The following is a 26931-nucleotide window of genomic DNA, read 5'->3' on the forward strand; positions in this document are numbered from 1 at the left end:
AGGTGCAACAAGTAAGAATACTCTTCAGTGAGCTGTCATTATTATGATTTTTTTAAATTTTCTGGCAAAGAAAGTATCAGATCCATAAAACATAGCTATCCTTAGAGGTGGGGGCACAGATGCATATTGTTTATATACCTCTGACAATGAAAGCTTGAAATACATTGCTATGTTCTATTTTATTTCTTCTAGTTTGATCCCAGTCTAACATCAGAGTAGTACACAAAAGTTGGCTGTGTTTTGGAGATATTGATGAGGAGACATGCTGTCTGCATATCTGGCAGCGACTACTACAAATATGACTGTGGCCATCTGTGTCTGCACCACAATCTAAAACCAGATGTATCTGAAAATGGTGACTATCCTTCTTTTTGGGGAGAGGGATTAGGGAAGCAGGCACTATTCCTAGATAAGATTTTTGAGTCATTACACGCATACGTTTTTTTCAGTTTATTGTGAACTGCTAATTTATCAGATATGAATTGTTTCTTCCTTGAAAGAAAAAGATAAGACTTAGTTTCCTTTACTATGAATTTTGTTCAGGCTATCATTGGATCAAAAGGTTGAAAAAGCTTTAAACTGGACCTCAGAAAATATAGAATTCCCATGACATCAGATGGCCTAGAATAACCCTAACTTAACTCAATTATTTCCTTCACAGTTATTACAGTGTAGTAAGCCCTGTTAGAGTGTGTTGAGGATGCTGTGATGAGGGAAAACTGGGGGAACAGTAGGATATGTGTGGGGGGGGGCAGCAGGCTTGGGGTTCCCTTCATTTAGGATGCCATTTCACCCAAGGCCAGCCCAGCAGGTTCTTAAAGTGTGTAGGATAAGAGAAGTGCTTTGCTGACAGAAGGACTACGTGCCATATAGAAAGTAATTCTAAACAAGACATTTCCTTGTTCCCTGTGAAACACTCTGAAGTCATCTCTTAATGTTACATTACCTGTTCCTAATGCTGGGCACAAGGATGGAGAAGAGCGACAGCTTGAACATCCTTCATTTTTTCTGCAGTGCATCTCATTCTCACAGTTCATCTAATGCACTTTGACCTATGATCTTCTTCTTTGTTACTCCAAGTTCTTAAGTCCAAAACATTTGGAGGTGCCATATACTTCTTCGCCATCTGCCCTGAACCTCTCAAAGTAGAAAACTGCCCAAATTCCCTCCTACCCTAGGTGTTCTTCAAGTCTCATCTTTAATAACTGACTTTACTACAATCTGGACTGAGTATACACCTGCTCCTGTGACTCAGAAAGACTCATTCTCAACTCATCATGCCTCATTTTGGAATCCCTGCACTCCATCTTTCCACAGCACAACCCCTCATATGAAACAGCTCCATCAGTTTTGGCTTCCTTCCTGTAAAGTGCTGGCTGTATCTTTCCAGCCTCGTTTAACCTTGTTTACATTTTACCATGTCTCCCAGGACATGTAATTTCTATATATAATTTTTAAGTGTCTTTCTTCACACACTTCTATCCTCTGTTCACCATTAACATTGCTTTTGTTTTTCTACAGTCTTCTCTCTAGTCAATTTTTTGCAAAGAACTGATTTAATTAAACATTGTTTCTGTGCTGATGTTATTTACTCAAATGCTGCTATAAAAGAAACTGAAGTTTTGGGACCTAGCCTCTTCATTCTGTTGCCACCACGGTAGTAACTATAGTTCAATACATTTTTCAATACCTTGGTCACAAAATATATTTTATACACTCACTAAACACACTGCTATGCCACTGTGACCAAGACACTGAAACACTGAAAAACAGGTTGATATATATATATATATATATATATATATATATATATATATATATATATATATATATAGGTATGCATGCATTTGTTCTGCCAGTGGATGGCCGACTGGAAAATATTCAAAAGCAGTGCAGTGACTTTGCATACTTACGAATGCAATTATGTCAAAACGCAAAACATCCCCCCCTTTTTGACCCATGGTAGCACTTGTTTAGGTGGTAGAGTGTTCGGGAATGTCGAATTTTGAGTTTTTTATGACATTCTGACCATTTGGCACCTTGAAATTCGACATTCTAGTTTGGAAAAAATGACGTTTGGCAGTTGGTAACATGACCGAACGCATGTATTCCAGATATATATATATATATATATATATATAGATATGTGTGTGTGTGTGTGTGTGTGTGTGTGTGTGTGTGTGTGTGTGTGTGTGTGTGTGTGTGTGTGTGTGTGTGTGTGTGTGTGTGTGTGTGTGTGTGTGTGTGTGTGTGTGTGTATATATATATATATATATATATATATATATATATATATATATATATATATATATATATATATATATATATATATGGGAACCTATCAGTTCCACGAAAGAACACTTACCAGAAGACCAGATCACCAAAACCACATTGCAGAGAGAGCAGATTTCCGACAATGGTAAGTATAAGTACTGCGGAATGGGATGCATTCCCATTTCCACAATGTGGTGCGATCTCGGAGTTGGTATATTTAAGTGGGGGAGGTGTGCAGGGTGGCTTGCCCCCCTGCTATATACATGTTTCTTTTTGTTTTTTATTTTATTGCAGAAATGGGAATAAATTCCATTCCATAGTAGTTATACTTACCTTTGTCGGTGATGTGTTGTGTCGGCAATGTGGTCTCTGTGATTTTGGTTGTTGGGTATATATATATATATATATATATATATATATATATATATATATATATGTAGCTATTGTATAACATAATTTTTGTTTTTTATTACTTTGTTGTGTTTTTTTTTGGGTCTATATTAAATCAGCGAATGCTTAGAAATGCAAACGCTGATTTATAAACCCCATGTAAGTGAAAGCTTACAATCCTGAACACTTAGAACAGCGATTTTTTTCCACAGGAAAAAAAAAACTTTAAAGCATTACATAAAGTGGGGGGCTTTGCCTCCCACACCTCGTGACATGGGGGGTTGTGCCCCCCACACACCCCCTACTTAAATATACCAACTCCAAGATCGCACTACAGTGACGAAAACGGCAAAATAACTAAAACAGACAAGTGATTTCTTTCCCAGGGAAAGAAAACAGCAAAATAACTAAGGCAGCCAAGCAATTTCTTTCCCACGGAAAGAATTCACTTATATGCCATTTTGGTATTTTGCCGATTTGTGCTTTCAAGTTCGACTTCAATCATATAATAGGGAACCTTTTTTTTTTTTTTTGGTTGCTGGATGTGTACTAAATTTTACTGTGGAACTTTTGTTCCCTGGGTTATCATAACAAATAGTTTCAGCAAACTCAACAAAGACAAAAAGATACATAGATAACATAAATACATACAGAAACCATGAAATTTCCTTGATGTGTACAGACATGCTCTCATTGTTGGTATCATAAGTGCAGCAGTAGTACAGGCAGTTTACATCTGTACTTCATCAGTTCATAGTTTCACATAAGAAGATCTCTGCTTTTTCTACTAAAATAAGAGAAGAGTTATTTATGGAGCTCGGAGCTATGAACTTTGTCTCACCAGTCCCTGGTAATACCAGCATGTTAAGAACTTTCAGCATGCTCTAAGTCAATTTCTTAGTAATGTAAGTATTGTAGCTGTCCTTTGCTTATTTCTTGCAAAATGTAAACCCTTCTGTGTCTTTCTCTGTTTTGTCTAATTTCAGATGCTCCTCGCAAAGTGGAAGTGAATCATTCCATGGAGACAACAGAGGGTTCCAAAGTGGTCCTGCACTGTTCTGTTGACAGCAGTCCTCTGTCAGATATCCAGTGGCTACTGAATGATGAGGTTCTGGCACACACCCACGCAGAAATGCTTACTTGGGAAATTGAAAATGTGGACTTCACACATGAGGGTCTCTATACTTGCCTTGCTCAGAACAAACATGGAGAAAAGAACAGCACACTTTACCTCTCTGTAAAATGTAAGTACCCACTTCTCTATAGAAAATAGTTGATGGGATGCATTAGACAAATGCTTTTAAGCATGTGAGAAGCGATTGAAATTATTCAGATAGAGCCTTTATCATTCTTTCTCATAAACATGTGAGTAAACCTAGCAGGACATTTTCTACATTATATATTTGCCTAATTGTGCAAATTACACAGATGAAAGCACTTAACATTAGTCTAATTGTTATAATTACTCTCATCACCTGTGAAACTCACCCTGAAAAATGCAGAGTAAATAAACAGGATTCACAGGCATGGATGCATACCTACATACATATGTCCCTAATCTGTATATCTATATCTGTGTGTGTGTGTGTGTGTGTGTGTGTGTGTGTGTGTGTGTAGATATAGTCAAATCTCCAAGTACATTGAGTTAAACAAGAAAAGGGAAGTGCTTGTATAATCAGTGCAGATATATATAGAGACAGAGAAGGGGAGAGACGAATACAAACACACACACATATGCTTGAGCTTAATTTCACACTAATATTGCACATACTTTAAACGTTATAAGCCTGAACAGCATCAGTTGCCTAGAATGAGGATTGGACTTGTTTTACTTTGAAATGCACTACAAAGCATACAATTATCACATACAAACTAGATCCATGGTGTTGCTCTATTTAACATAGGACAATAAGCATCAAAGCTACTTAAGTATAACATACCATCCCAATTAAATGGTTGTTTTGTAAATGGCTTTGGGGGCCATTTCAGCTACTTGTGTTTTAATGACCTGAAGCATTTGTAAAATGTCATCAATCCATATTATCTATCTACATAAAAATATAAAACATTGCATATGCCATACCCCAAGATGGAAAGTAATAAAACCTTGACTCAGGCCTAGATGATTTGCATTCGACTAGCTGTACTGGTACTGGAGGGACGGGGGGAAAAGAATGGTAGTGAGTAGTTGGCACCAGAACAACTATACTAGGAGTGGGGTCACAGCTCAGGTCACTGCATTGTCAACACCTATTGGTGTACAGGTGTATTACCTGCAGAAAGGAGTGTAACATGTTGTCAGTGCCAGAAGCATATCTATGGTGGGGCAATGTGAACAGACACTGCATGTGTGCATGCGTGTGTGTGTGTGTGTGTGTGTGTGTGTGTGTGTGTGTGTGTGTGTGTGTGTGTGTGTGTGTGGAGGGGACGCAATCATCAGATACTGATCCATCATTAGTGCAGTACAGACATTAATTTCCATACCTGCAATTGTGAATGCCAGTACAGAAATTATATATAGCTTTTTTTGTCAGGACTGAAGCACTTGCTTCAGTGCTCCATGTGTTGTATTACTAAGTTGGCTATTATAGTTTTTAAACGTAAAAGTTATTTTATTTATTTATTTCCAGTTTGATTACTGGGGAAGTCCACTGGGCTCAGGGAGCCCATTTTCAGTGGATGCACAGGGAGAAAAGCTCCAAAAACACCAAAATACAGAAAAGTGTAGTAGAATTTGCAAAATACAAATGCTTTTGAAAGTGAGTAAAGATAGAATACACAATATCTGCACAGAAGCAGAAATGACATGAAGATTACATCCCATCATATACCCAAACCACCGATTTCATGTAGACCGGTAAGTATAACAATAGTACAAAATATACAATATATTTAACAAAGTGTTCAAACAGTCAGTTAATAGCTACTTACAATATTTACATGGAGCAGCTTATGCAATAACATAGCTATTTACAATATTTACATAGAGCGATGTCTGGTATGGAAATTGGCCGTTGTTCGATCATGAATGCTTACGAGATACTTAGAAAAAAGACCGCAGGGTGGTACCCTGCAAGAGTTTTTCCTATAAGTGAATCTAGGTAGGGAGAATACAGTTACATTTCCATTTGGAAAAGAGGTAGGAGTGTAGTTGAGTTTTAAAGTTATCAGTTGTTCTGCATTGTTTTTAGTGAGGGGGGGGCATTCCATTTCTTGCCAAGGGAGAAAGAGAGGAGAAGTTATCCAGCAGGATGTTTAGGTTTGTGGACAAATTAGATTTTGGTGTTTTGATCTGAGAGTTCTGTTAGGGGCGTAAAGGGGAAGGATGTCTGTCAGTGCTGGGCCTTTGGTTGGGTTAAAAATTAACCTCTGGGCAGTGGTAAGTTGGAGGTAGTCCAGATAGTTAGAAAGCTCTAATCAGTTTACGGATTGTATGGTTATACAGTGATGAGTGGAGTGTTTAGATTTGGTAATACATTTAGAAATTTTATTGTAACAATTTTCAAGTTTGGAAGTCATGGAGGAGGATAGGTTGATAAGCACCATATATTGGGGAGGGAAGGCGATAGGTCAAGGTGAGTTTAAGCCTAGTAGAAGAGGAGAGAAAGTGATTGTTCCTGTAGAGCATGCCAAGTTTTTATTTATTTATTTATTTATTTATTTATTTATATTTTGCAAAATGTGGTTTTTGAACTTAAGGTGTTCGTCAATAGTTACTCCAAGTAATATTTTGAACAGGACTATTTCGATGGGAGAGTTGTTATGGCTAAGGACTTGGAAAGAGGTTTTGTCATAAGAGAATAATTTTGTGGGAGGAAAAAGCAGTATTTTTGATTTATTTGCATTGAGAGAGAGGTGGGTTTGGTACATCCAGATCTCAGTAGTTGAGAAGGTGGTCTGGGACCTAGTTAGAAGTTCTGGGAGGTTAGTAGCAGAGCAGGCTAAAGTTGAGTCATCTGCATATTGAATGATTTTAGCATTTGGAATGGCAGAGTGAAAATTATTGATGAAGATATTGAACAGCATTGGACCAAGGATGGATCACTGAGGAACACCGGTGGAGGTGGGAAGAAAAGGTGACATGCGTTTTCTCCATTTTATGGCCTGAGATCTGTCTGGCAGGTAACTTGAGAACCAGGATAGTGTGTTATGGGAGAGGTTCAGATTTGAAAGATGACTCAGAAGATGGGTATGGGAAACAGTATCAAATGCTTTAGAAAGATCTAGTATCACTGTTGATACCATATTCCCAGAATCTCGAGCTTTATTGACTGTTTCTAAGAAGGAGAGCAGAGCTGTCATGCTGCTGGGCCCAGGTCGGAATCCATGTTGGGTAGGAGTAAGAAGTTGGTTTTGAGTCAGAAAAGGCATTAGTTGGATGTGGATACATTTCTCCAGTTTTTGCTCCTCCTAAGAGTTAAGGGGTGCAGAGGAGCTGGTCCTTCTTATGAAAAATGTGAGGCGTGCTGGGGTAATTGAATGGTCCCTTTTTATTGTATTTATTAGTTATTTATTTTTATATTTGCTTTTCATTTCTGGAGATGGATCCTTAGTGAGGAATACTAAACTGGGAAATACACTTTCAGTCTTTTTCAGCTTTGCTGCTATACTTATAGTTGAGGGATGTCAAATTGTAGAATGATACTGGTAGCAGCATGAGTCACCTACAGCTGTGCACAGTGCAAGGTAAAGCATGTCACAAAGCCAAGAGGTTCTCCTGAGGGCAGCAGCTGTGGAGTGCATAAGGTGCAAAGGGGATGGGTTAGGAGAGTTTGCATGACTGGCTGACTAGCCCGCTCATTAACACCCAATTCTTTCTTTCACTGGGGAATAAATTGGCCTAACAATTTTCACTTCAGTGGAGAAACAAATGGGATCTATATTATGATATTGCATGGTCAGAAGAACGAACGACACATAATCAACCCAATGTAAGTGAAAGCTTACAATGTCAAAACCTCAGAATGATTTTTATACAAGGGAAAAAAATTGCTGTTCTGAAAAAAAAAAAAAAAAACTGTAAAATGTTACATAATGTGGGGGGGGGGCTTCACTCTCCCACACCCATTCCGAAAAAAAAAAAAACAAACAAACTGTAAAATGTTACATAATGTGGGGAGGGCTTCACCCCCCACACCCCCTGATGTAGGGGGATGTGCCCCCCACACACACCTTACTTAAATATACCAACTCCGAGATCGCACTACAGTGCCGAAAAGGTAAAGTAGCGAAAGTGGCCAAACAAATTATTTTCCAGGGAAAGAATTCACTGAAAAGCCGCTTCGCTATTTTGCCTTTTCAAGTTTTTCAGTTTGACAAAGATGCATTTGACAACTTGCATCTGTGACAACGTAATAAGGAGCCAAACAAATGTATTAATTGGATGCAGGAATGGGGAACGATTCAGCATATCCTGTAGATTAGATTGACAATATAGATACAGGTATCAAATTCTATGGATAGTCATTGTTTTAGGGTTTGTTTCTGACACAGTTTTGCACTATTGCACAGTTACTTTCATAAATCATGTTGGATCTTAGTTGAATGATTTTAATATAGCAGATCAATTTAAGATGAGACATTAAGTCTTATTAGATTTGTAGGTAAACTTTTGGCAGTGTTGCATCGTTTGTTGAAAAAAATGTTTAAAAAATGTGTTTTGTCCATTGTAACTAACTGATAGCTGTGTGTGTGTGTGTGTGTGTGTGTGTGTGTGTGTGTGTGTGTGTGTGTGTGTGTGTGTGTGTGTGTGTGTGTGTGCGCGTGTGCGTGTGTTATATAGTAGCTTTTTTAAATATGTGGAATTTTCAGTGTTGTTATTTTAGGGTCCTTTCATCAAACTGTTGCATGCTATTGCCCAGTTCCATCTGGAAATAAAGTTTCAGTTTCTTTTTCGCAAATAACATGTTGGCTCAGAATTACACATTTCAGTGTGTAGTAGTTTGACTGCTATAGGAGCATAGATGGTATGCTGAATATTTAACCTCAAAGCATTATTTCTTACCTACAACCCTACTTCCAACAAAAATAGAGCAATGTGCCATTTTTTCTTTAAACTACAGTTTCTGTATTTCAGCAGCTACATAGCTGCAACAAGTTACAGTCGTGGGATGTGTGTTTCACATTACTGCTCATAAGAGACCGTTACTGTAGAAGGACACAAATACACACCTGCACACACAAGAACAAACACACATGGCTGTGCGTGAGTAGCAAGTTTGTCTAGCATACACATTGTTTTTCTTTATTCTCCCTGCACCTGTTAGTGTACTACAAGCAAGCAGCGTGCATATTTGTAGCACTGTGAATCCCTGCAGTCCATTGCAGAAACATCCCCAGCGTTAAATGAATCATTACTCATCAGAGCCAGTGTCTATCATACTGGGCTTTGATAACTTATTATAGCCATTTCCCCTCAAGAGGTCACAGCACCAGAACTTGAGGGATAGTGATGGTGAATTTCATACACTGTGATGAGGCTCCTGCATCGTACACTTTGTGGATTCTATCTTTCAGTCAGTTTGCTGTCCACCTTACAACATATAGGTTTATAGGTGTGTACTAGGCTAATGGCCCTGAAGCCTTTACAAGCCTAGCCCATAGGATTACCCTGGCATTGTGCCACCCAATCTTAGTTCCTAGTGCCTGTGTGGAGTAGAGCCACTGGAGTGATCCCCGGGGTGAATTTTCTATTTCCCATCCACTCATCAAGATTTCTCTTGAAGAGGGCCAGTGAGGTGCTTTGTTTGACATGTATGGGAAGCTATTCCATAGCATGGGCAGTCTCTGGGTTATGAACCTGTCTGTCCAGCATGTTCTGTTGATGGTGGCAATGAGGTTGAGGTCCCTGGGGCATGTGGTGTGGAGGGATTTCTTTAGATGTAGCATTTCTAACAGAGCTGGGTCAGACACGGCTTTGTAAGTCAAGCAGAGATCGCCTCTAAGTAGGTGATATGAGACAGAGAACACTTGGAGTTTTTTTTGAGTCTGTCCCTATAGGACAACTGTTTAAGGCTTAGGATCCTCTTTGTGAGGTACTTTTGGGGCCTGTCCAGTTGCTGCAGGTGTCTAGTGAGGTACATGCTAAATGGGGCATTGTACTCAATGTTTGGCCTAATGAGGGAAGAGTAGAGGGAGACTATGACCTCTTTCTTCCTGGATGCAAAACCCTTAGTAATGACATGTGCCACATAGGACTTTCTGACCACAGTGGCATTGTGGTGGTCAAAAGAGAGGTTGCTGCCAACCTGTGTTCCCAGATCTCTTATAATGACTTCTGTGTTCAGTGGACTACCATTAATGTAGTAATTCATGGAAAATGGGTTTTTCCCAAAGGGAATGACGACACATTTTTTGGCATTGAGCTTAAGGCCATGGTTCTGACACCAGTCATTGGTCTCTGTGAGGCCTTTCTGTAGGATGTCAACATCAGTTGGGAAGTTAATAATAGCTCCCAACTTGCAATCATATGTGAACTTTGTCAGCCAGAGTCCCATCGTGTTGTTCTAGACTTCAGGGAAGTAGATACCAAACAGGAGAGGACCCAGGACCGAACCCTGTGGGACTCCACTCTTGACTGGACAGCAGTCTGACTTGGAGTCAGCTGCTTTCACACTATGGGTTCTATCTGTGAGCCAGTTTGCAATCCATCTAGTGATATAGGGGTTGATGCCTATCTTAGTGAGTTTTTCTATGATTCCTGGGTTGGTATGAATATGGATTGAATTGTAATTCATTTAGCTTCTGTATGATGCTTCAAGCCGCTATTCTTTCACCTTGTTAATTCCTAGCGGCGTTTCTTCTGGAGAACGTGGGGTATGCTGGATTATCATTTCCCTTTAGCCAATCATTATAATCCTGTTGGAATAGTCTTGAGACAAAATAACTCATCTTCTTTGTCCCCAAGAAGGCAGGTGCACCTTACAAGCTCTGCATGAATGAGAATAACTAGCCAGGCTTTTATTTGCTTCAATTTATTTTCACAGTTGTGTATTGAATATATAAACTGATAAGATGACCCTTTTCTTCCATGATCCAAGGCAGTGGCAAACATGATAAAAAACAGAGATTCATATGAGTCATATATAGTATAATAGGGAGATATGCAGTTTATCAGATGTGCTCTTACTGAAATGGGAAATGGTATATTTATTTTACGAACCCTGACATTTTATGAAAATGTACTAATTCCCTTCAAAGAGATTGCATAACAGTTGGGGTAAGGAAGATTTTCTTTGCTCCCAGTGTTCTGCATGCTTGAAATTAGTATATTTACTACTGTACAGTTTTGGGGTGCAGGGGACTTTTGTAACTGATAAGTGTGACTGATGAATTCTGCTTTCACTGTATAGTATCTTTTTAAGCTGTGATATAAATTAAAAATGCAGTGGCACTGTATCAATCCTACTTGCCCATATGCTGTACAGAAAACACAAAACAGTAAACCCAAATCAATAAACAGAAGTGCAGAAGGCAAAGCAAAATCATTCATACTTCTGAGCATTATAAATATAGTCATTACAAATAATGGCAGTTAGCAGAGAGGAATAAGGCTACAAACTGTTAGTAAACAAATTCACTTACTGCATGGTTTGATTCACTGATCCTCCTTTTGCTAGTGTGTGTCAGTAACCAAGTATCTTAACCAGATAGTGCTCTCAGGCTGAATTTAAAAAGGTCTGTGTGTATCGGTGCTCAACCCCAGTTAGCAAATACAAATAAATGAATAAAATGGGGACAGCGGGGTAAAGTAAAATTGAATCATGATGAACCAAGTAAAAATTGCAAATTGAAGAAGGAGTAAGGCTAGGAAGAAGGAATGAGAAGGTACTGGCAGGGGATAGGATTAAAGCATGGGAGTTAGGTAGCAGGTGATGAAGGGAAAAGAGGAAAGTACAGTTTCAGCACAAAGATGAAACAGCTAAGGGAGAGTACAGCTACACTGATAAAAGTCAGAGTAGTGGATAAATAAAGTTGTTTTAACAGTAGAGCTGGTAGGTGTGGGGCTAATATATGAAGGTAGAGCTTTCCAGGTACCGTGATTTAGCTTGAAGAAAGAATCCTAGTACCGACATCTGTATGATACTTTTGATCCTACATAGTTCTATGAGACTACAGCATTCTGGCACTTTACCACCAGTTAAAGAGTTAAAGAGTTAAAGAGGGGCTTTGCTAAGATGGGCTTAGAAGTATAGTCCCCATGAGCTGTGACTGTATGTGTTGATGAGTGTGCTGTTTTGAAGGAGTGCAATTGGGGATGCTGAGGGTATTTGCTATGTGTACTTCATCTAGGAGATCTTTGGGGTTTAGAAAGCTTACATTTAATGGTCTCAGAATATATGGGTCTATGTATCTGCTTTGAGCTGTGTGTGATGGTTGCAGTGTGTGTGTTCTACTGACAACCTGATTGACATTAGGAGTGTTTTTACGTGAGAGCTTTGCCTCTATTGACATCGTATAAATACATGTCTCACATACCTTATCAGCCTGTTTATGAACTAGATGGCTGTCAGTAAACATGAGCTGATTTCTACTTTGCCTCAAGATGCCCATATCCACCAAACTGGTAATTAAGATAGTGGAAAAATTCATATCCATGGCAATGTGCCTTTTTTACTGCTTAGACAGTAATGGAAGCCATGCACTCTTCAGCCAAGACCAGAATAGCTGGTCAGGAGGAGAAGGTTGTGACTTGCACCACACCACATGGAACACATAACCCTCCAGAACACACACCATCACTACCTTTACATAAAAACACAAACCACACACCCACCTTCACGGAGGCTATCAATAAAAATCTACCCAAACAGCAGAGACCTCCAAGGCAGAAAAGCACCCGACCACCACAACACTAATCACGAGACACATAACTCTCCTAAACAGTGTGCCACTCAACCAAACCCCCTAAGGCAAAACAGCATACCCAACACATTAGTCATAGGTGACTCGATAGTGAGACACACTGATGTCCCACTCCTTAGGTTGAATAAGGAGAAAGTAACAGTGACCTGCCTGAGAGGCGCCAGGATTCGCCACATAATGCATGCACTCAGGTCCCTCAACAACAGGTACAAATATGACTCTGTCATTGCACATGTGGGTGTGAATGATCTGAGATGTACCTCCCTAGACTACATGAAAAGAGACATGGAGGAGCTCTTAGATTATGTAGCCCAGGCAGGTATGACCTTAGCCCTGAGCAGCATCCTACCATCACCCAGAATGATACCACAGTACAAGCAGAACATGATTGATTTCAACAACTGGCTAAGTTTCTGGTGTCATTCTAAGGGGATCCAGTATCTGTCTGCCTGGGGTGTCATGATTGACAGACCTCAAAGCTTTGCCAGAGATGGCCAGCATCTGTCACCCCTGGGCTTCCGGATACTGGCCAAGGCTCTTGCCACCCCTATAGTGCCTTTTCTCATCAGTGTTCCAAAGACCAAATTACCAACGTAACAGCTACAAACAAATGCAGTCTAAGAGTCATGCTGCTCAACGCTAGAAGTCTAACTCTGAAAATGCACTCACTTGAAGCACTCCTTAAAATGGAGAACATCGACATTTGTGCTGTAACAGAGACCTGGTTCAAGGCAGCAGAAAGCACCCCTGCACTACCAGGCTATATCTCATTCCACACCTGACTACAAACTAATCACCTTGGAAATCCACATCCCTGCCACCCCCCCCCACAAAGGGAACCACCATGAAAAACGTCTCCAAAGCTAAATTTGGGCTCCTAAAAACAGAGGTGGCTAACCCATGCAAATGGAGAATAGTTGCGTGACCACCGAATCACACACCAATGCACTGTATGAACACTTACACAAATGCATGGATCTCACTATACCCAATAGAACCAAGACACTTTCCTCAAAGGAAGCCGATCTGGTAGTCCCCTGCCATAAAAAAACTCTACAACAGAAGGAGGAAACTGATGTGGAATAAGGCAAAGTCCCAAGACTGGAAAAACACCCTTATCAGCCTCAACAAAAGGTTGAGGTCCCTCATGAAATATTCTAAAGCTAGCTATGGAAACAGAATTGCAGCAGATAGCAAAGACAACCCCAAGGCCTTCTATAGTTATGTAAAGAATCTTTACAGCAATACCCAGATTTGCCCTGAGCTACTGCACAATGGTACCTCCTATACCAAGCCAACAGATATTGCCAATATATTGGCTGACAGATTCAGTGCTAACTTTACCCCTCCCCCCCAAATGACCAATCACAATACCATTAGATTGCCAGGTACCCAGTATTACTGCTGCACAGGTTAAAACAGCACTGTCCAAGGCCAAGAATACAGCTTCTATGGGACCTGACAATATCCCTGGCTGTGTTCTACATGAACTACAGAGTGACCTGCACCTCACCTGTGTGCCCTGTTCAATCACAGCCTCACCGCAGGCTTTGTCCCTACCGAATGATGCACTGCTACAGTCATCCCTTTCCACAAAGGAGGAGCAACTACAGACCCTGGGAATTATCGTCCAATTAGCCTGATGAGTCTGATATGCAAAGCTATGGAACACATCTTCATGGACCTTATAAACAAGGATATAGGGAATCTAGAAACTCTGGATTCTACACAGTTTGGTTTTGTGAAGGGTAGATTGTGCCTGCTCAACTTGGTTGACTTCTTTGAGTCAGTTACCAGAGCTGTGGATGAAGGCAAGGTGGTTCATACAGCCTACCTTGATCTGGCCAAGGCCTTTGATACCATTTTCCACTCAGAAATCATAGAAAAACTCACTAAGATATGCATCAACCCCTATATCAGTAGGTGGGTTGCAAACTGGCTCATGGATAGATCCCACAGTGTGAATGTAGCTGACTCCAAATCAGACTGCCAACCAGTCACAAGTGGAGTCCCACAGGGTTTGGTCCTGAGTCCTCCCCTGTTTGGTATCTACTTCTCTGAAGTCCAGGCCAACATGAAGGGACTCTGGCTGAAAAAGTTTTCTGATGATTGCAAGATGGGAGCTATTATTAACTCCCCAGTTGATGTTGACATCCTATAGAAAGGCCTCAATTACACCAATTCCTGGTGTCAGAACCATGGCCTTAAGCTCAATGCCAAAAAATATGTCGTCATCCCCCTTGGGAAAAACCCAGTTCCCTTGAATTACCACATTGATGGTAGTCCACTGAACACGGAAGGCGTTATAAGAGATCTGGGAACACAGGTTGACAGCAACCTCTCTTTTGACTACCATGTTGCCACTGTGGTCAGAAAGTCCTATGTGGCATATCTCATTATAAGGGTTTTGCATCCAGGAAGAAAGAGGTCATTGTCTCCCTCTACTCTTCCCTCATTAGGCCAGTCATCAAGTACAATGACCCATTTGGCATGTACCTTACTAGACACCTGCAACAACTGCAGAGGCCACAATAGTACCTCACAAAGAGGATCCTAGGCCTTAAACACTTGTCCTATATGGACAGACTCAAAAAACTCCAACTATTCTCTGTCTCATATCGTCTACTTAGAGATGATCTCTGCTTGACTTATAAAGCCATGTCTGACCCAGCTCTGTTAGAAATGCTACATCTAAAGAAATCCCAATCCCTCCACACCATATGCTCCAGAGACCTCAACCTCATTACCACAATCAACAGAACATGCTGGAGGGACAGGTTCATAACCCAGAGACTGCCCATACTATGGAATAGACTTCCCATACATGTCACATAGAGTACATCACTGGCCCTCTTCAAGCGAAATCATGCTGAGTGGGTGGGAAATAGAAAATTCACCCCGGGGATCACTCCAGTGGCTCTACTCGACAGAGGCACTAGGAACTAAGGTTGGGTGGCACAATGCCAGGGTAATACTATTGGCTAGGCTTGTAAAGGCTCCAGGGCCATTAGCCTAGTGCACACCTATGAACCTATGGTGTGACTATAAAGTAATGTCAGGATATCTGGGTTGCAACTCTAGGGGCAGTGCTTGTCAGTGCAAACTAATTGCCCTGTGTGCAACTAGGTACTGGTGAAATTTCAAGGGCACTTTAGAAAAATGTGAACTCAAGGTGTCTGTGTCTATACAGGGCACTGCCAAACATTTGAGGGGAAACTAATAAGTAGACCCTAATGATTTATGGATGAACTATTTAGGGAAATATTCTGAAGGCTGGACAGCAGCTAATCAATCAGTACTTACAGAAAAGAAAAAGGAAATAGCTTTTCAAGAACGATGAAAGAGGGTAATTGTCTGATTGGCTACTGCCTTACTACTACTAGTGCTAGTCTCACCACAGCTTCACTCTGCTGGGATACAGTGCACTTTTGCTTCTTCTCTCACCAGAAGCAAAACATTAACAACAATGCCTAGATAAGACACAGGCTCTTTGGTGATCAACAGTCTTATCACAGATGATGCAGGGGTCTATAGGCTTATAGTAACCTTTTCCTGGCAGATACCATGAATATCAACCAGACCAATCAGAAAGGTCCCACACAGACACTGACTACCCAATCAGAAACAGTCAGGAAACAGTGCCCTCTGCTCTTTCTCTCTCTTCAGGAGTAAAATATAAGCACAGATTTGAAGCTGGCACCTAGACTTTGTGATGATCACCAGTCGTCAGGAAATATTGTCACCATGCTGCTTTTCTCAGTAGAAGCAACGATCCCAGGTTACTACTAAGAGGCAGAATGTGGCTCTCCAATAATTGGTGGTCTTGGTATACATGTTGCAGATTATAAAGGTAATATGGATAAAATGGTTTAATATCCTATGAGTTGCAGTGTACACTAAGCAGTTAGATATGAAAGAGCAGGTAATTCAAGCTTTAGCAATCTAAGGGGCGAGACACTCATTTTAAAAGAGCAAAATAGATTCGAAGGGAGTGGACACAATATTTTGACTGTATGGAATACAGAGGGATGGCCAATACATTTCACTAAATGATAATTTTGTGTTTACTGACAATAGCCAGTGAAAGAGGAGATGAAAGGAAATATGTTGTCAAATTAATATAAAGGGCAGGCAACTACAAAGATAGTCGAGTTTAAATTTCTGCCACCCTGATGGTGTTGTGTTTTTAATTTCTGTGTGACTAACAAGAGACAGCTATGGTCTCTTTCCTAGTTTAAATATTCATTTGAAAGCAGAATACAAGTAAAACACAGTGTAAAGAAAATACAGCACAATATACAAAACAGAAGAAGGCAATGACGCAATACAAATTACAAGAGAAAAACAAACTAGCATTTCCCTCACAACAGTCTATGCCAGTGTCTGATTGAGCTTTTCCAGCTGTTGGGAGTTATCTGGATGTTGGAAAACACTATATTTGTATATTATTTGTTTGATAATATAGTATCCAATCTTTATTTGTAGGAAGATGTTTGCTAGTTAAACATGTCGGAATGTCAGGATATGCCTGTATTGATCTAAAATCAGAAGCTGCACTAAAAGTGTTGTTAGTTTTGCTTTTGTGAATAAAAGGGGAATAATTCATTTCCCCCTCATCCACTTTGCATGTTTTCATCCTTTTTCTTTATTGCCTTTCTAGACATGCTTGTTGAAGCTGTTTGTTTTAATATCCATTAATGTGGCATTTAACATTCCTTTTTATTAACTACATTCAGCTCTCCTGCGTTGATATAACAGATCAGTGCTTGCTATGATTTTATATTGATTAATGAATTATCCTGCTGTGTTTCTGCACTCCAGTGGCTGTAGTTTGCTTATTACCTCCTGTTTGGATGACATGAAGTAGCCATCTATATATCAGACGTTGCAAACAGCAGTATGTTTTCATCAAAATCACTGTATGATGATTTAAGCCATGGCTTGTTTAAGTACACATCAAGCTGTATTGCTGAAGTTTTGCTGCTTTGTTATTTGCTCTTGATGGCCATGAATGCAGAGCTCAAAAGTAAACACTGTGCAACAGAAACTGTGTCTCAGTATATGAAAGTGTAACTGTTGGTCAGTTTCCATTAATCTGTTCTTCATTTTTATAATCATACCATCCTATCAAGAATAAAAGTAAACAATTCAGTTTGAAAAAGTATGAGAAATTGAATTACTCTGCCATTCATAATAACTTCACATAAAAACTAGCATTTTGCAGATTCAAATCTTGCTTGCGCTACTTTTTTCAAGTAATGAATATCTAACTTTGCTGAAAGTTAAGTTAAACTGTAGTATATGCATATGCACACAAGTAAATATGTAGCCATGCACGCTGAGTGTATTCAGCTGATTTCTCTTTTTTCCAAGCATCTGTCAAGTCTCATGGGTATTATAGGCCAGGATCACAGAATCCAGAACATGTCTACAACTTGAGATTGTGTGACTCATTTGCTGAACCACCTCTTTTTATGGCCGTATGACAGCTGTGTAGGAATCAGCATATAAGCAAAGTTTTAAAATCTTAGGAGAGGCCCATAAGCTGGTGCTGTTTATGTAATATTTGTTTCTCATTATATTCATGAAAATATTCATCAGATAGTATATATGATGACATAGGCCAGTAATACATAAACTGCGTAATAACGTGGATAAATTTAACTTTAAAATCAAATGTTGGCATGGGAAATGAAACACAAGCACAATTTTTTGTCCTATATTTTTTAAATATTTAATTCAACTGAAAGAACTAATATACTGTAGGCTTTTATTCAAAGAATGCCTTTTCAAACACTGAATAAATTGTGTCAATTTCTTACACGACGTAAGCCTAAAAATATTTTCTTAGATTCTGCTTTACTCAAAATACTATATGTTAGCGTTATTGTTTCTATGTGTGCCCATATTTTTGCAGGTCACATGTTGTCAATAATTTCCACTTCACAGAAGAGTTTTCTTTGCACAGTTGATGAGTATAGATCTAGGTTTCTGGCATACTGCATATAGATTAGTAGAATATGGATTTGTTGGATCTTTAAGTGTATAACCAATTATGTGACAGAGCAACTCATTTCATAGGAAACAAGCTTTGCCTTCATGTGTACTACAACTTCTGAATAATTAGATTTTTTTCTTCTTCAGGAATCACTGCAAGAAATTGCTTGAAAAATACTGAATAAATGCCAGTTATTGGAATTTGAGCTTGAGGACTTTTTATTCATTATTCAGTCAGTTCAAACCACAGAAAGGTGATGAGTCAAAAATGTCAATATCACCTTTACTACCACTTGTCCAGCAGTTAGCACAGAGGACTAAAGCTCCAACTTCTTAACGAAGTGCCTCATATGTCAAGGGAGCAGGATTTGAACATTTCCACCTTCAAATAACTGCCGTGTGACCTTGAAAAAAATCACTAGACCAAATGTTGCTTTGAGGAAATTGGGAACTTGAGCTAGGCTCTTAATAGTCTCCTGGCCTGCATGCATAATAACTAACTAGGAACTCTAAACTATGAACCATCATCCATGTTATGAAAGAATGTAATCATTTGTAGTCTAAAACATGCATTTTATTTAAGGAGTATTCTGAGCCGTCTCTAGGTTGTTGCATTTTAGTATACAACTTTTTTCACCTTGTACTGAAAGAGATCAAATCATGTTTTTTTTTTTCATATCATACACAACCAGGTTTTTGTGATTATCTGAAATAGGATAGCAGTCCTGTTATAGACAAAAGTCTTGCTTTTTAGCAATTTTGTGCATATTTTGAGACTTAATTACTCTTGTTCGTTCTCGGCACATAGAAGTTGGAATGTAAGCCCTGTGTTGGAGAGTTCTGCAGTTTCTGTGGTATTGTGGAAATGAATAATGAAGTTCTTTCCGAGTGAGCTTCATTCTAAGTTGCTGAACCAGTTGCTTTCCACTGTTAAATCATCATGTGGACTTGTATCATGAAAGACTATTTTGTGGCTTGTAGCTAGTACACAATTTGTGAGCTATAGGATAGCATGCTGTACTTTAACAAAATACTTTTGAAGATGGATTTCTGAACCACAGTGCAACATATCACAGCAAAAGTAATATTAATGCAGTGCTTAAGCAGATCTGGCATTCTAAGGAACTGAGGTTTGAATATCCATCATTTCTACAAACAATTTGACATTTTATTCTCACAGTTTTTAGAATATGTCACATATGGGTAGTTAAGATATATAATGCATGTCTGATAAAGATATTGCTGTGAGATATAATATACACTTTCTTTTGATGATTTAAAATTAGACATTTTCAGGCAATGATTAAGGAACCTGGTCAGCACATTACATGACACCTACAACCCACACCAGACTTCAGCAAAATGAGAGCTGCATTTTGTTGGCTTGATTTCACAAGTATTTTTACTTTACCATATCATTTTGTAACTTGTGTAGATAAGAGTTAAAATTGTGTGGTGTATTACAGCATGGACTCCTCCTGTACTCTGACATGTTAGAGAGTGCACTGCCATTTTAGGCAATATGTCAAAATACAATGACTATTTTGGCTTGTACAAGATATAACAATTATAAAGAATTGCTGTCCTTTAAGTTTATTTTATAATTCTCTTAGCTTTATTTTTGTATGCTTTCCCCATTCATGTAAAATTTTGAAGGGATGTGCTACTAAGGGACTTAAAACTATTTCTGTTATTTATCCAAGACTTTGCAGTGCATGTGTTCTTGTTTATCTAAAACATTATTGGACTTGTGATGGAGTTGCTGCATATCCATAAGGCAAACTCCACTTGCGCAACCCGCAGACAAGGTCTGAACCTGGTCTGTGATATTAATAGAACTTGTTGGTGGGGTAGATTTGTGTCTGAATGACTCCCCCATCTGTGGAATAGACTTCTTCTCCATTTCAAGCAAAGTACCTCACTAGCAAATATACCCCTGGGATCCCACCTGTGTTCCTGCTGAGCAGGTGAAAAAGGTGCTGACTTTGTGGGAACATGAGTGAAATTCTTAACTAGGCCTATAAGGGCCTCCGTGCCAATAGCCTAGTATGGTCCTATGCACATATGAACCTATAATGACTGGTACTGCTCTGACTAAGGTACATTTTCAGGGTGACGCTTGATTTTTTTTTCTGTCTTGATGGAATAATTTTTGGTCAGCAGTACAAGAATGTTTTTGATGATGCAGTATTACATTTTGTAAGGAACGTATAAACCCAACAAGTTATGTGTGAATTAAAATCTTACTGGTGATTTTACTTGTCCTTTGCATTTTGTAGGCATTTCTCTAAAAGAAGATGCCACTGAGTTTCAGGATCTGTCTTAGAACTTGATACCAGCTTAAAATTTATATGTCTGCTACTAGACAATCTATGTAGTCATTAGTACTGTGGCAAATGCTAAAATTTCTTACTGCCTCCAAATGTGGTTGTTTCTATCTTGCCTTGAACTTTTACATGGCATGATTACTGGAAGTATTCAGTGTCGCATGAATGCTGATTAAAACAAAATAAGGGCATTTCATCTCAATTTAATTATAGTTAAGCAGAATGAGATAGGTCTTTTCTGTATAATACTAGTGTGAGAGGTAGCAGATGCAGGAACCCTCAACTTAAATATTTTTGGGGAGACTCTGCATTTTCCTGTTGTCTTGCTGGCAAGTGCAGCCTTTGTCTCTTCCTTACAACTAGCAAGACCTGGCTGTGGTATTGCTGTCATTCAGAAAGCTGTCCAAACATTTTTGTTATGTACCCTAACATGCTTGCATGATATGTACATGTTCCAGGAGTGTAAAGCTGTCCAAATATTTTTGTCATGTACCGTGATATGCTTTCTGCATGCCATGTAAGTGTTCCAGGGGTGGGAAGCTGTCAAAACATTTTTGTTATGTCCCCTGACGTGCTTTCTGCATGCCATGTAAGTGTTCTGGGGTAGGAACATGTCCAAACATTTTTGCTATATATCCTGACATGCTTTTGGCAAGCCATGTAAGTGTTCCAGGGGTGGAAAGCTGTGCAAACATTTTTGTTATATACCCTGATGTGCTTTCTGCATGCCATGTAAGTGCTCCAGGGGTAGAAAGCTGTTCAAACATTTTTATGTACCCTGACATACTTTCTGCATGCCATGTAAGTGTTCCAGGGGTGGGAAGCTGTCCAAACCTTTTTTTTATGTACCCTGACATGCTTCCTGCATGCCTTGTAAGTGTTGCAGGGGTGGTACATGCAATGGCTGTAGAATCATGCCATCACTTACTTCTTCAAGTGATGTGACCCCTAAAGCAAGTATGTGCCTGTTCTTTGAGTTTGTAAGTTCTGTCAGGTATTTGGCCTCCACCAGGAATACTGAAGTCACAGATGATTCCCCCTTGTGAGAGGCAAGCAGGCATTGCCTCTTCATTCCTGTCCCTTACCAACAAGATCCTTTGTTGCACAGGGTGTTAACAGAACCTGGGATGGCTATTTAGCATTCCAGGCTTTATTCCTTTTTTCTACTGAGTCATCTTCTTGACTTTTTTGAATTAGAATGACAGAGTTCACTTTTACCAACAGTTATTCACACTACACAGTCTACTATCCCTTAAGTGACATCCAATGAGGTAATCACAATTCATGTTACAGGGACCCACCAATGATGTAATTAAAATTCATGTTACATGGACCCGCATGCCCTTTTCCCTCCTATTTTGACTGTGGCCTGGATTAATAGCAGGATGATGCACATAGTTCTGTGCATGATCCCTTAGTAAGCCCAGTTCTTTTTTATACAGCTTAGTATTGTAATGATGGACAGTTAGTGTGTAGTTTATACTTTGTTGTACCTTCTAGTTATTTTATATTTAATTACTTTAAATAGCTAAAACAGAATCCATTTTTTCACTAATACCATTTTTATTTGGCTCATTGGCTCATCGATGTTTTATTTTACTTTGTATTATTTTATTTTAAAGTTGTTTTGTTATAAGAAACATGCTATCTCTACAGGTTTGATATATATGGGTGGTGCTATTTAATAAGAGATTCAGCTATGTTTGTTTTGTATTCATTAAGTTTTTGTCTATTCTTACTCTGTGCATGGAACAGGTTTGATTTCTTTTTACTGTTGTTATTAGAAATTGATTTTTGTAGCTATTGTTGCTGGATCATTTTTGAACATGAAATTCTTTTTTTTATATTTTCACCAGTTTTAGAGTAACAATATGGTTACACCACAGGAATTTAAAGGTATTTGTTGTGGGCTTGTCTATGGGTTCAGAAGATTTTTCTTTCTTTTTTTTTTTTTTTGAATGAGGATTAACCCAACTCTTCTCTTTCCTTTATGTATTTTGCTAATCGGATTGATGTACTGAACTATTAACCAAGCCTATTTCAGTGATCAATAACGCTTTAAAACATCTGTGTTCTTCCATATTGTATTTGGAACTGCTGAGGGCTTATGCTGTTGATTTTATTTTATTTTATTTATCTTTTGTTGACAAGATTAATTTCACTAGGCTAGAGGCCTGTGTTCAATGGAGTCCCAAGGTGGTATTTATATTTTTAAGAGAAGTTTGGCTATGGTACCAGGGAGCTTCCTTTACTTTTTCAATAAGTACCATAGGATGTTTTATATCCACTTAAGCTACCACCACCTCAGGCAGGTGAGACCTTGGTATAACATCACATCTGATTTTTTAAGAACCTGGGGTTGTTACATCATACTTAATATTTATGAACAAATTTTGCAATATATAGCACGTGATACAATCATATACTTGCTAAGACAATAGTAATATTTTATGAGAAACAGATGCCATTCTGGGAAGAACAAAAGGCACAGGCTTCAGAGTACAACATTATAAAGCATTTAAAATCTGGCAAATTTTGAAAGAGAATTAGAACAGTGAAAGCTAAAAACTATTAGAAATGACAGTGACTATGAATTTAAACAGGAGTATACATGGTGAAATGTTAGAGAGTTGTATGCTTGGTGCTAGGTTGAAATCAACCTAAGCCAAATTCCAGAGCTAAATATAAAAGAAAGGAAAAATTGTACACACCCAGGTTGATTTTAAAGTCTGCAGATTTATCTGTGATTGAGGGAACTCTTACAATATTCAACTACCAAAGAATATTAGATTTTACCCGCAACATTAACTCTAGTTATATCTCTTTGAGACATTGGGTAGACAAAGGGTAGCAGAAATAATAGAGGACTGAGAAGAAATGTTGGATTTTTATGCAGCTACATGACAAATGCTAAGGGAATGTGAATAGAGTAAATATTTGGTTTATATTTCCTTGGTGGATTTTAATCAATACAATCTTAATTTATTTAATAAAGGTCACAATTTTATTGTAACTTGCCATTCCACTTTGTTTCAAATTACTTTATCTGTAGAAAATTGAATTTGAAGTTTTGTGATTTTCCTTGATATGGTATGATTGATATATTTTTGCCCCAGTGACAGATACAGCTTTTTGGCTGTTAGGTGTGAGTGAATGAAGTCACCCAGTCACTCCTACCATGTTTATTAGCTGCATAATGTTATTCTAGCCATGGTTGCTCTCATTTTTAACCATTAAAAACAAATACCTGATGATGGTCAACTAGTTTTCATATATGTTTATTCAAACATTTTGTAATTTCTCCAAGTATTTTGGGTTTCTAATGCCATAATGGGAATGGACCCCATTCTTTAGTCCAAGTCTGATTCAAGTTCATGAAATTAGTATTGTTTCAGTCTTTGATGTTAGCCAGAAGTGCTCTTCACAGCACCTACAGTGTACCTAGTAATGACTCCTTCTACAATTCATACACAGTTACCTGTATCAGCAACATATCTAAGTATGATTTTAAGTTCTTTTTTATAAGACCCATTGCTCCTACTACTATTGGAACTATCTGGATATCCTTCTTCCACATAGCCCTTGTTTCTGCCTGAAATGCTGGTATTTTATGACTTTGTGTCTCTCTGCATGTAAGACACTGTAGTCACTGGGAGTAGCAATTTCAGTGACCAGTGGTACTTCTGTCTTCTTTTCCTGGACTATTATATCTGGTTTTCTCACATCTATTTTTGAACTGTTGGTAATAGGTGATCCCGTGTGATATAACATTTGTTATTTTCTATAATTCTTTGTGGCTAACGTTTCCAGTATTTTTCAGCTACTTCAGTATTATAATATTTGCACAATTATCTCTTATATGTACATTACTTGAGATGATTTTAGACAATAATGTCTTCATTTTTGACAGTGAATTTTATTTGCAGAGGGTTGGCATGGCTATGGGCATACCATGTGCCAATAGCTACGCCAACCTGTGCTTGGTTCAGTGGGAAATGGATCATGTTTTGTCTAATAATGTATTTACTAAACATCTTAGATGGTATACATTTTTTGTAGATGATGTTTTTTTGCTATGGGATGGAACAGTGGAACAGCTGAATCAATTTATTGCATACTTGCATGCTACTAAGTTTCTAAAGTTCACTTATAAATACTCATATAGCGAAATCGATTTTTTAGATGTCAAGATTAATTGAGGCGAACTAAATAAATTGCAAATGGGTTTGTACAGGAAACCTGTTAGAAAGAATAATATGTTACATGACAGTAGCATGCACCCTAAACATGTGAAAAAGAATGCCCTTAAAGGACGAATCTTCAGAATAATGAGGCTTTTTAATGACGATATTTGTCTGGAAAGAGCTCTACTAGATCTTAAGCAAGAATTTCTTAATAGGGGATATAAAGCTGCTGAGATTGATAAATATATTAAAGAAGCTTGGAAAGGGTTGGGAGGGTGGCCTAATGGTTAAGGTGTTTGCCTTACAAACATGAGGTGCAGGGTTTGAGTCTCACAAGGGATAATTGGCTAGACTTAAATGGCTCACAAGGGCAGTTAGCTTAGTACTAATCTATGAATCTAAGAAAGACATACTAGGTGTAGACCATATTATGGGGAAATAGCTGCAATTGATATGGATGTGGATAAACATCAGTGTGGAATAGAAATGGATCCTATTACATTCACCCTTCCATATTCTAGTGACATTAGCAGAATATGTGATATTGTGAAGACTAATTGGAACATTCTTAATACTACTGATGAACTTAGAGATATAATAGGTGAAACACCATATTTCTCTTTTAAGAACAATCTATCATTAAAATGACATCTATGTTATAATTCAAACAGGAAGAAAGGATCATACTCAGATAGAGTTGGGACACATAGATATAGGAGTTGCAGTGCTTGTAAATATATATATATATAAATATATATGTAGGGAATTCCTTTCAACATCCCTCATTGCACTTTAATATTGACTTTAACTTTTATACTGACTGTAGAATGAGTAATTTAGTCTATTTTAGTTTTTGTAGTTTGTTATGCCTTTTACATTGGCAAAACCAATTGTATGTTAAAAGACAGGATGCTGGAACATTATAGGGACATTCCAAATGTTAAAGAAAGTGCCTTGGCGCAACATGTCCTAAAAGAAGGTTCAAGTCATATCTTTAGTTTTTTTGTATTAGAGATTCTAGAAGAGGGAATTAGGAGAGGAGACTTTAAGAACAAGACAGAGGTGGCCGAACGAAAATGGATAATACGGCTTCAGGCTGACAGATTTCCAGGACTTAATGCAAAAGTTTCTTTAAAACCTTTTTTAAAAGATAGACCACTGAAACATTAAATATTGTTAAGTTTTCTATGTGTAATGGTATTATACCTTTAAGAATATGATTGCTTGTATGATGTCATTAATTAAATAGTTTTAAATGATGTTGTGTTACTTTCATACTAGATGTCTGATGAAGTGGTTAGTTAAACAATGGAACCGCTAACTTTTAATACATTTTCTATTATTTTACCTGCTGTGAGTGACTGAGGCTGTTTTCTTTTAAACTGGTTTATAGCTTGGACTTTGTTCCGAGATGTCAGGGCTGTTTTTGGCTTTAATTTTAGTTTTCTAAAGTATTCCTTACTTTTATTTGCATTTATTCATGTCTTATTTTTGATCCTTCATCAATTCCCATATATTTATACACTCCCTCTTGCTCAAGTTCTTTGATATCACATTTCTATCCCAAACTGATGTTTTCTTGGTGCTGCAGCTTTCCTGCTTTAAAGGTTGCTTTTGCACATTTATCAAGACCAAATGACATTCTTATATCATCTGAAAAAGTTTTGACCACTTGCAGTTGTGTTTTCAGTTCCTCATCGGATGAACTATACAATTTTAAATAATCTACAAAAAGAAGATGAGAGGTCTTTACACTTTGTTGTTTTCTAGGAGCCAAATTGTGGTTATAACCTAATATGTTAAGCAGACAGCTTAATGGGTTGAGGGCAAGACAATAGCTCAGCGGTGACAGCGAGTCACCACAGAATACCCCCCTTTGAATTTTTATCTCTGGA

General features: G+C 38.3%; 1 protein-coding gene across 7 annotated transcripts in view; it reads left to right on the forward strand.

The window, feature by feature from the left end:
* Positions 1–26931, forward strand: part of MAG (myelin associated glycoprotein) — a 2406588-nt gene that overhangs the window by 1777310 nt on the left and 602347 nt on the right. For all 7 annotated transcript variants that reach the window (XM_044080483.1, XM_044080481.1, XM_044080485.1 and 4 more), the window contains one exon: positions 3651–3908. In XM_044080483.1, coding sequence (XP_043936418.1) covers positions 3651–3908 — 258 coding nt within the window. The remainder of the gene's footprint in view (positions 1–3650; positions 3909–26931) is intronic.

Source organism: Protopterus annectens, chromosome 8.part0 (genome assembly GCF_019279795.1).
Source record: "Protopterus annectens isolate FY-2018-M chromosome 8.part0, PAN1.0, whole genome shotgun sequence".
Lineage (NCBI taxonomy): Eukaryota > Metazoa > Chordata > Ceratodontiformes > Protopteridae > Protopterus > Protopterus annectens.